Below are 12,500 nucleotides of genomic sequence, written 5' to 3' on the forward strand. Positions count from 1 at the left end.
CACACATACACCACACACACGCACACACCACACACACACACACACACACACACACACACACACACACACACACACACACACACACACACACACACACACACACACACACACGCACGCACGCACACACACACATACACACACCACCACCACCACCAATGAATGAATGGAAGAGTGTGGGGGAAGGTGAGAGCGGGAGGAGCGTCCCCCAAGACAATACAATGCAGCGCCTTGTCTCAGTGGTCGCGCTAATCAGTCGCCGGGATCTGAGACTACGGTGAGACTTACAGAGGGGTGGAGGTGGGTAAGGTAAGATAGGGGGTAGGTGGGGGGAGTGAGGGGTGATGAGGGGGGTAGACTTTGGCAAAGATGCCTCTTCCACTTCCGAAAGGACTGATAAGTCCTCAAACGCAAGAAAGAGAGGGTGTGGGAGAAAGATAGAGTGTAGAAAAGAAAGGTAGAGAGAGACGGAGACAAAGGGAAAGGGGGAAGATAAAGAAAAAGAGACAGAGAGAAGAGAAATGAAAAGAGAGAAAGGCGGGGGGCGGGGGGTTGTCGTGTGGCTTGATGCCGGCCGGTGTAACATGATTCAGGACACGCACTGTAGGCAGCGGTGCGACAGTACAGGCTCAAAATACATGGCTTTAAAAAAGTTTTTTACATCGGATTGCACCGCACACATGAAGACATACATCACAACAAGAGCTCCAGCCAAATGATGGTGAAATTTCAGTTTAGCTGGTAGAAAAGACCAATTTACTATACTCATGAACGGCGTGACGTTTTCCATGTGCGTTACGCCCATTTATGGGGGAAAACAGGCAATGTGCAAGGTGATGTTGGGGTTTAATAAACGACAGATACGGACCTGTAGACTAGCGTTGTTCACGCGAAACATGCCGAAAACGTGTTGTGTTGCCGGTTGTTCAAATAATATAGCCAAACAGCCGTGGCTGAAGCATGGACTGTGTTCATTTAGGCTAGCCGTTGTAGCATGTAAGTCAATGAGACATTCGGTTTGTTTTCACCCATAAAGGGGCGTAACGCAAATTTAAGAGCAAAGTACCCGGATGGTCGTTCATGAGTATAGCCACTTTGACCCATTAGTGAGTGTGTGTTTGACTCGTGAGATTACTGTAACATCTAGCTATTTTGGCAAGGGTAGTGAAATGAATTTAGGGCCCTGATCACAATCAATGAACAACCAATAAACCACAAACCATTCATTTACTTGCACACACACCACTCACAGTTGCTCAGTAATAAAATATCTTTGATATTGACGATTTTTGATCAGGCTCAAAACCACTGGAATTCTGCTTTATAACTTCTCCACTGTTTAAACACATGACAGTTCACAACAATCTCTCGATGACCTTGAGGAGGGAACAGCTCCCCAGTTGTCGTGGGGGGGTTTAAACCCAGCCTAGAATCGGGCATATAACCCTCCAACTTGATCCTAGAATTAGTCCACAACTGCATCCAGTGAATCATCCCCAGCTCAACACCATCATCAGCATCACCATCGGGGCTATAAATTAACTTTTTTCATCACAAGTCAATTTGGCAAGTAGATGTTAATCTTACTAGCCAAACATACACTCGCCACCAAAGTAGCTAGTACGTTTTTTAGTCCACATCTGCAACTCTGTGAATAATTCACAGCTCACCCAGTAGTTTTCACCACCATGATCAGCATCAGCATCACAGCTGCTCCCAACCAATCCCAGCTTCGAAGTAAAAAAAAAAAATCTGCCACATTTTCTGCCCAACACTGGTGACTCCGCTAAGTAGCTCATCTGTTTGTGATGAGTTCCTCATTAGGTCATCAGCTGATTCCCCAGCTGGTTGGATAACATTTGTGGCAGGCATTTGACTTTTTGAACTCGGCATTGACACCTCTGTTCCCATCACAGCTGACCCAGAATCTCCTCTCCGCAGCCAGCCACACACATCCAACCTCCCACACCCCAGCCTTCCTCAGGCCTGACTGTTTCCCCTGCCTGCCTGCACTTTTTGCCTGCCTGTCTTCCTCCAGCCAGTGCCTGCCTGCATGTCTTCTTTCCCTGCCTGCTTACCTACCTTCCTGCCTGCCTCCAATATCCAGCCTCCAGTGCTTTCCATACTGTCTCTAGTCCCTGTCTACCCTACCTGCATTTACTGACAGCCTGTCTGCCTGCCTCCATTGCCTATCTCCATGGCCCTGCCTGTCTCCACGTTCTGCTTCCAGAGTGTGCCTTCACTGCCTGCCCACCTCTAGTCCCTGGCTCCACTGACGGCTTCCACTGCCTCCCCCTGACAGCCTCCTCTGCCTCCCTGCTTCTGCTTGCCTGTCTCCCTTTCTCTGCCTCCACTCCCTGCCTGCCTCCACTATCTGCCTACCTCCACTCCCTGCCTACCCCCCTGTCTGCCTGCCTCCACTATCTGCCTGCCTCCCTGCTTGCCTCCCCTGTCTTTCTCCACTGCCTGTCTACCTCCACAGTCTGCCTCTCCTGCCTCCTTCAGTGGCTGTCTGCCTGGGTGGCATTGTGAAGGACGGGTTGGGAAGACAAGGTATTAGAAGAGGCGAAATGTCAGCAAGCAAGAAGCAAAAGGCCAAAAAAAATGTGTAGACAGCCGAGCAAAGAAAAAAAAAAGACCCGCGCAGAAAACATGAAGGAAGGGGAAGAGAGAAAAAAAGACAGAGGAGGGGAGGAACGACGGAGTGAGAAAGAAAGAGAACAGAGAGCATGAGAAGGGAGGGAAACCAGGTGCTTCATGCGAAACTCGGCCCCCGAAAAACTGCGAGGAGAGGAGAGGAGGGTGAGAGCGAAAGGCTGATTAGTCCGCTCCAAAGCAGGACACTGAGAGTAGAGTAGGTCTGACGGAGAGAGAAGTACGTACGTGACCAGGCAAACTATTGAGGAATGGGTGGGACTAGCCCCCCCGACCCCAGGGTCAGAGCGCTCTGGCGTGCCGAGGCTTGCACCCGCTGACAGTGAGGGAGCACAGCTCTATTCCCTAAGCTCCCGTCACTCACAGGCCGGGACCCACACACACACACACACTTACACACACTCTCACACACTCTACTCAAACTCTCACACTCTACTCACAGGGACCCACACACACACTCACACACACACTTACACACACTCTCACACTCTCTACTCACAGACTCTCTGCGCTTTACTCAGTTAGACATACGTGTGGACAAACTCACAGAGAGACTTACAAAAATGTGCACAAGCACGCCCACACTTGAACGCATACAGTACATAAAAACATGCTGGACAAACACAGACGCACAATCAAACATACATGCATGTGAACACAGACATACACGCAGACACACGTAAGCACACACACACAGCTGTGACCCCACAATATCCAGGCTGTCAAGAGCTTCCCTGAAGTACGCCACAAATCATTACATTACAGAAGAGCACGGCTCGAAAGCGCCCCGAGACCTGAGTAAGGATCTTATAGACAGATCATAAGGGACCCTCATCAGTGACTGTACGTTCCCCACACATCATTCATTCAGTACTTAACCAAACTCTGGCCAAGTCAGCAATGACACAGTGGATGAAGCTACACCAGGAACACCCCTTAAAACTCAGCCACGCGACAAACACCCATGAGTCGAGTGTGGCAACCTCACGCTAGTGCCAGCTTGTAGCAAGTAAAGTGAGTGTTGCATAGTGTAATATGGGTGTCAACAGAGAGCTTGTTTTTTTGGACTCGGGCATTGCCAATACCAATTGCGCTGCGCTGCGACGCGACGCCACACTATTACCCCACCGCTACTACGCCACGAGCGACGCTACTACGCCTGGACGTGCGCCTCGACTTACAGCGCAAGACAGCTGTCTCAAGGATTCTCCCTCCGCGTGGATAACGTGAACTTCAACGAAAACTCTGACTAGAGACGAGGAAATGAACATTCCTGCACAGGTCTGCACTTTGTCATACATTCTCACACATAAACACATACATAAAAGTGTGCACATATACGCACACACACACACACACACACACACACACACACACACACACACACACACACACACACACACACACACACACACACACACACACACACACACACAGTCAGCTTGTCACAGACCTTGGGCAAAAAAAGTATCTGCAAACATTCTTTTTTTTTTCTTTTTACCTTCTTTGGGGGGATCTCGATTCCCTTTGCGTCCCCTTTTCCCTCCGTTTCTCCTGCCTTTCCTCTCTCTCTTCCTGCCCTCCTTCTCCGACATGGTGTCAATGGAGAAAAACAGAAGGTGTAAATCCACTCAGCGAGAGAATAAACCTCCCAGGTAACCCAGTGAGGCGCACGGCAACACAGCCACACACAAAAAAAAATCCTCCCCACACACACACGACACACGACACACGCACTTCTCTTCTCTTCACTCGCGCTCCCTCACACACGCTCGGCACGGTGCGACACTCGGGACGGACGGAGGAGCGGAATTAGTCCTTGGTTGGTTGGCTGGGGGTGTGCTGCGCTGCAGGCGGGGCTGCTGGGTGCTGCAAGACTCTGAACTTGTCAGAGTGGCTCTCTCCCTCCTATATAGACTCGCAGATATTACACAGCAGGCAGGGGAACACCTACTTTACAGCAGAGCAGAGTCAGAGAGAGAGAGAGGGAGAGAGAGGGAGGGAGGGAGGGAGAGAGGGAGAGAGGGAGAGGGAGAGGCAGAGGGAGAGAGGGAGGGAGATAGAGAGAGAGAGAGACATGGAGAAGGAGAGGTAAGGGAAAGGGAGGGCAGAATACAGGAGAGAGAGAGAGAGTAAGAGAGAGAGAGAGAGAGAGAGAGAGAGAGAGAGAGAGAGAGAGAGAGAGAGAAGGAGGGAGTAAAGGAAGGCATTTCCCATTGCTGTCAGGCAATTAACCATTCCCTGCCTGGAACTCCTAGATAAGCAGAACCTCTTCCAGGCCCTACAGCGCTGCCCGGCTCCCACCGCTGAGAATAACAGCAACTACACTACACTACTGCACAGTACAACTACACTACACTACTGCACAGTACACTGCACACTACAACTACACTACACCACACTACAGTACATGACGTTAACACTACACTGCACTACAGAAAACTACACTACAGTGCATGACCTTACACTGCAGTGCGCTACACTGAAGTGCATGATGTCACATTGCACTACACTCTGGTACACTACAGTACATGGTGTTACACTACACTACACTGACTGCACACTACACTACACACTACACTACACTACACTACACTACACTATACTACACTACACTACACTACACACTACACTACACTACACTACACTACTTGATATTACACTACACTACAGTACACAACCGTATATGGCATTGCACTGCACTACACTGCACACAACACTAGACTCCACTCCACGACATGACACTGCACTACATAGCATACCACACTGCACTACACTACAGTACATGGGGTTCCACAACACATAATGACACACTACACTACAGTTCACTATACAGTGCATGTACTACACTGCACAACACAACACAACACACTACCCTACATTACGCTATCTTACACTATGTTGCACTGCACTACACTTGGCAATACAGTACTCTACACTTTGCAGCACCACACCATACTACACTACAGTACACTACACTGAACTACAGTGCAGCACACCTAAACACAACTAAACAACAATCCCGCACTGCACACTGCATGACGCAACACAACAACTACACGGAAGTGTGCACTATACAACACATTGCACCACACTGCACACAACTACTCTGCACTGCACTGCAGTACACTGCACTACCAGCACCAACTCCTCTTACAAAACTCCATCAGCTGACCTGCTGCCCCCCCCGCCCCTCTCTCACACACGCACGCACGCACGCACGCACGCACGCACACACACACACACACACACAGCCCCTCTCCTGGGACTCCCCCTGCCCTGACGACAAGCCCACGTGGCCCCAGGGCGAGCCTGACCCTCCATTAGGATGACATTGTCTCCGGTGGCCCCCTCCTGGAACCTTTGCTCTGCTCTGTTAGCTATCCCGTGCTCTGCCGCACTCTCCACCTCCACCTCCACCTCTCCTTCCTCCTCCCCTTCTCTCCTTCTACCCTTCTCTTGTACTCTCCCAAACTCTCATGTCACCTCCCTCCTCTCACCCTCCTCCTCCTCCCGTTCTCTCCCTCTGCTCTTTTTGCTGTGCCGTCTTCTCTTGTACTCTCCCAAACTCTCACGTCAGTCACCTCCCTCCTCTCACCTCACCCTCCTATCTCTGGTGCTCTGTCCTCCACCTCTCACCTCTCCTCAATGTCCTCTACCCTCCACCTCCTCTCCCCCAACCCTCTCTCCCCTCCACCTGCTCTCCCCAACCCTCTCTCCCCTCCACCTCCTCTCACCTCTCCTTCACCTCCTCTCCCCTTCTCCTGCTCTCATCCTCCTCCTGCTCTCTCCTTCTGGTCAGCAGTGGTCACCTCTCACTTCTCCCCTATCTCCTCTCTCTCCTTTCTCCATCCTTCTCCTCTCCCCTCCTCCTCCTCCCCCCCCTCCCCCACCCTCCTCCTCTTCTCTCCCACTTGTCAATGTGGTTGAGTGACGTGACTTGACTACTTTCCACCCAGAGATTTTTTGGTCGTCGGTAAAGGAAGTCGAATGACTTGACCCCTGATTTTTTTAAATTCCCCATGATACGATACGATTCGGTTCGATTCGATTTTTTCCAATTACTTTTCCACTACTATTGTGTTATAGAGCTAGGGCATTGCACAGGGGCCAGCGATTCGATTCTTAAGAATGCCGCAACGATACCATGAGATTCGATTAAATCGCCGGCCGATACTTCCGAAACATTGATACATTTCGATTTTATTTACATCCCTATGACACACATGAGATGTGATGTACAGTCACGTAGGGTACTGTACGAAGCGGGCCAGCTAGAAACAGCTTCTATCTATTTATTTACTTAAATTTATTTTTCCTTTATTTTAGTAGGGTAGTCACATCGAGGCAATGGCCTCTTTTCCAAGTGAGTCTATAATGTGTTATTCTTTATTTATCATTATAAGTTGCAGTTGCTTAGGTTGCTTTTCAACTTATTTGTTTATGCTCATCAAGGTAGTCGAGTGACGTGGCGTGATCCCGGCCTCTAGGCGATCCCGCTGCCCACACTCGAGACACGACATCAGGATAACGAGATGGGACGGGCAACAACACCTCCACTGCTTTCCATATTCTTCTTATTTATTGTCCTTTCTTTCATTTTGTTGTCACGTTTTTTTTGTTGGGTTGTTGTTGGTTAATCTGCCAAGCCTGCTTCTTTCAATGAGGAAAAAACAACAAGAACAAACAAACACCCACGAATGAGGGAAACTGTCAGTGTGACAACTCGTCACATCCTCCCTCTCTCTCTCTCTCTCTCTCTCTCTCTCTCTCTCTCTCTCTCTCTCTCTCTCTCTCTCTCTCTCTCTCTCATTCACACGCACACACCAGCAGAGTCCCTCCCTCTCTTCTCTCCCTCTCATTCTCTTTTTCTTTCCTTCTGTGCAACCCCCACCCCACCCCACCCCATTGCCGCCGCGCTGTGTGTCTCCCATTCTACTGTAAGCAAGTCGCAGCACGCCCATGTCTTTCTCTGCAAGTGTGTCACCAGTAAGCAGGCACTGCAGTGAGCTCTCTCTCTCTCTTTCTCTCTCTCTCTCTCTCAAACACACACACACACACACACACACACACACACACACACACACACACACACACACACACACACACACACACACGAACGCACACAGCACCACAGGGAAGGAGGTGGGAGGCATTATGATACACACACGCGCACACACACACATGCACGCACGCACGCACACACGCACGCACACACACACACACACACACACACACACACACACACACACACACACACACACACACACACACACACACACACACACACACACACACACACACACACATGCGCACACACACACACTGGTGGGCACACACACGCACGCACGCACACTCGCAAAAGTGGATGCATACACACACACTCACAAGTGCATACACACACACTCTCAAAAGTGCATGCACACACGCACGCACGTGCGCGCACGCACACACACACACACACACACACACACACACACACACACACACACACACACACACACACACACACACACGCACACACGCACACACACACAAACACACACACAAACACACACACAAGCACCTCATCGTCCCGTGTCACCACGCTTCACACTGCTTACATTGTTTCAAGTGGCTATTGCTACAAGTTCTCCATCTTCAGGAAGTGCGTTTGATACATGGCTTTGGTAAATACAAAAAGCAGGAGAAAAGGGAGGGAGCAGGGAGTGGGGAGAGAGGAGGAACTGAAGAGGGAAAGAATGAAACAGATACTGTATATACACAGGGAGAGAGAGAGAGAGTAAGGGCTCAGGGAGGACTGAGAAAGAAAGAAAGAAAGAAAGAAAGAAAGAAAGAAAGAAAGAAATAAAGAAAGAAAGAAAGAAAGAAAGAAAGAAAGAAAGAAAGAAAGAAAGAAAGAAAGAAAGAAAGAAAGAAATATATGGCAAACATTAGTGTATTTACAGTAATTTTCCAGTTAGTGATCGGGAAATGGTAGTATCGGTATTAGTAGCACCAACCCATTTTCAGTACTCCACTTTTTCATTTACATGCGACAGTGGCAGTAGCCCACTCTATACTAACACAGGACAGAATGTCAGTAGTGCTCCATACTTAGAGAAAAGGAGATTGTCAGTAGTTGATTATTGTTAGCAAAAAAAAACGTTTAATTTAACAGAGGGATGGTATCACTAGCTATTCTACACAGTGAAAGAATGCAGTGATAACTATTAGACACTTACAGAGTTGATTTAACATATTCTATAGTGCATTTGGTCACAGAGTACTCTCCAAGTGTTGAATTAACACTTCATTTTTTCTGTGTACTGTCCCGTAACAGCGTTAGTGTCATAGCCTAATGTACTCTATCAAAACCGGACAGTGAGTAGGCTGTGCTAAGTCGTTCATTGGAGGCAGTGCTACTGCTTAGTGTATGTATGTACAAAGTACACATCGGCAGAGGTGTAGGCTATTGCTCACAGGCACAGCAGGAGTGGGCAGTGTCAGTTGACTGCTCTGTAGTGACGACCTGGAATAACAGTAAGTAGGGACAGTGTCAGTCAGTGTTGCCAGATGTACGATAGAGATTGTATTAGTACCATAGCTTTGTCCTCTGTGCAATCAATGATGTGAAAAAACATGATGTACGATAATTTCAGAATTTTCATTCAGTTGCCTTAAAAAAAATCATTTGGCTCGTATGATAACTAGCCCCACTTCCTTCCAATTTTTTTAAAAAGATAGCTTTGATGTTTTGGTGCGATAGTTCCAACGTTTCCCATCAGGCAACACTGGTATCAGTTGTCTAATCTCTGCCAGCACCTGGAATAACGGTGAGTGGGGACAGTGTCAGTTGCTCGCTCTGCACCGACAAGACCTGGAATAGTATCAGCTGCAAAGGTGTCAGAGTGAGGAGGTGCCAGTAACCCACCCAATGCTAACACATAGCCAAGGTGTTACAGTTTTTCTCGATTGCCTACACACAATTTTCGGAATCGGTCCTCGAATTCTCAAAACTCTACACACAAATCTCCAAACCTCACACACAACGGGCCAAACTCTTCACTACCTCTGAAAAATGCACGTCTTGTCTCAAAACAATGTACTCTCTTCTAAAAACCTCATTTTCTCGTCAAATGACACACACAGACAGTCACTATAATATACATTTGCAGACCCATTAAAACACTGTTGGGCACAGGGTAAAACTAATTTCTCCCACTAACTTGGGCTTTTTTTGTTCTGGATTGCATGGATACTGTGACATAAGTTGGAAAAACTTCATTCCCACAACACACAAGCAGAAACAGAAAGATTTGTATTTCTTTTTCACAAAAACAACACAAAGATAAACCCCACTGCCTATTTGGCAGTACAAAAAACCTATTACATTACTGTATAGCCTATTGCTATGAAAAAAAACCCACACACTCACATCTACTCTGCTTCATCCTGCCTTCTATTGTGGTCTGGCCACAGGACCTCATCCACATCACATGCAATCGTTTCCCTGGCCAGGTAGCGAGGGAAATACCGTCTTGCATGGCGCATCCAACCAGAGAAGGCATCAACAGCAATTTTTTTTCTGACATTTACGTTACGTAAAAAGTTGCACTAATTTATTGGAAAATATTGGGTAACCACATGGAAGTGATGTCTTGTATAACATATTTTTGAGTTAAAAAACTAAACAAATGTGTTTTCTCCTTGCATCCACTCATTTTTCATCAATATGACATGCAATGTGTGTCCTTATGGGGTGATGATTTCAGATTGTAAACCGGTATGAAGAGAGTTTGCCCATGTGATGAGGAAGTGAACATAGTATGGTAGTTGATTGTAGTGTTGTGAATGACAGTGTGTTCCATGAGAGACCCAGGGTTTTTCTTTATGAAAATTGAGTGTAATCTAGAGAATTGTGTGTAATGGTGTGAACAGAGTGTGTTTTGAATCTGGAATTTGAGGGTTAAGTAGGAATTGTGTTTAGTGTTCAGTGACATTGGTTAGGGGAGTTGGGAAATGGGTGAGATGTTCCGAGAATTGTGTGTGAAGTACCAGAACTTGTGTGGAGGCAATCGAGAAAAACTGTAATAGCAGGTGACAATGACATATCATGCGACAGTTTAAAAATAGCCGGATGATTAGTACCATGGAAGTTCTCACCAATGTGATCATTCTATCATTCTGAACGATGTTAAGAGATCCATGTAGTGTTTCACATCGTTACACATGTTTCTGTGTCTTGTTTTTTTACTTCTGAAAATATATTTTCTGTACTCACATACCACAAACCATCAGCATATTACACCAACCTAGCTTATTATGTAACTTGACAAAGTGCTTCCAGATGCATTGCACGGGTTACGCCAATATTTGCAGATTTAACAAAGTTTTGCGAGAGCCCGCATACCTCGAAGGTTTGCAGCAGGTGCAGCTTTTAAGGATATTTCAGTCATCAGTTTTCAAAAAGAAGAGTGCGACACTGCTTCTTCACTGTTCACCACTTTATTTTTTGGTGCTGACGTTTCAGCAAATAGGCCTTCATCAGACTCTGCAAACTAATTTGTATAGATTTGAAAAATCTACATTACACCATAAAACATTCACGATAAAATGCACTCTGATGTGCTGTATGATGTGGTATTGCACACAATTAAACTGTACATTGTAGCTTTGATAGTTCTTATGTCCCAATTGCCTCTGTGAACTTTTGACCAATTACACGCTTTCATTTAGCATGATCTTCATTCGTTTGATCGTCTGCTTTTGTCTGCTTTTCATCATAAAGAATTTTGTGTTGTATTCTCCTCAGAAAAAAAGCCCTGTGTTGTATAAATACCAAGTTGCCCCCATGAGGGCCAGTGGCCAGGCTCCAGTACTACTTGACTACAGTAACACCTGTGTCAGATCGCCTCAAAGACTGTCACTATTGTTTTGCAACTCCTTCTTGTGAGGGCACCCGGGCTTGATAGAGTGCCCAAGATAGCTTGAGAGAGAGTCTTTCCCACACACACACACACACACACACACACACACACACACACACACACACACACACACACACACACACACACACACACACACAACGAGATAGCAATAAAGACACACACGTACGCACACGCATGCACACACACACACACACACACACACACACACACACACACACACACACACACACACACACACACACACACACACACACACACACACACACACACACACACACACACACACACACACACAGTCATTCACTTATATGATAGTGCGTTAGAGATAGTGTTTCACTGCGATGTTGTGTGCAGGATCCAAATCGGGCACCAAGTATCGCTCTCTGCATCAGGCATTGTGATGTATAGATAGGGCTGTCTCTCTGCTTTCGACATGATGTCATTCCCTAAACACTCGCTTTATCTTGACCTGGCGAATCCGACCCCACGCACATATCCTGTGGGCCTCATCGCTGGCTTGCTTACAGTACTCTCTGCTGCTGATGAGCACTAGCCGGGCCGAAAGCCGACTGTTGACTCCGTCAAACAGTCTGCCAAAAGCTAAGAGGAATCCGTTTCCATGGAGGGTGGGAGATGGTCTGACCTTACTCTACCATTTGAATTCATTGGCGTTCCGAATTCAAATTCAAATTCAAATTGCGCTTTATTAGCATAATCGTTACGATATAGTGTTGCCAAAGCATACAAATAATAAGACAAAAGGGTGAATAGTGTTAACTTAATCAATTGGTAACACACTTCGCGGGTGAGTTCTACGTCACCACTCTCAACTGTTTGCTGATTGGCAGAATCGTGAGCGAACCGAGCAAGGAGGGTTTTGCCAGACTATGTGCGGAGCGAAAATCAAGTGCATAGGAT

The 12,500-nt window shown here is 47.2% G+C and overlaps 1 protein-coding gene across 6 annotated transcripts in view; it reads right to left on the bottom strand.

The window, feature by feature from the left end:
• The window catches only part of nrg2a (neuregulin 2a), a 156,636-nt gene that overhangs the window by 87,166 nt on the left and 56,970 nt on the right, over positions 1 to 12,500 (bottom strand). The window contains exon 1 of one of the 6 annotated variants that reach the window (XM_063203746.1): positions 4,154 to 4,515. The exons of the other annotated variants lie outside the window; for them this stretch is intronic. Coding sequence (XP_063059816.1) covers positions 4,154 to 4,247 — 94 coding nt within the window. The 5' untranslated portion in view covers positions 4,248 to 4,515. Of the gene's footprint in view, positions 1 to 4,153; positions 4,516 to 12,500 lie in introns of those variants that run through there. 6 annotated transcript variants of the gene reach the window in all.

This window comes from Engraulis encrasicolus, chromosome 7 (assembly GCF_034702125.1).
Source record: "Engraulis encrasicolus isolate BLACKSEA-1 chromosome 7, IST_EnEncr_1.0, whole genome shotgun sequence".
NCBI lineage: Eukaryota > Metazoa > Chordata > Actinopteri > Clupeiformes > Engraulidae > Engraulis > Engraulis encrasicolus.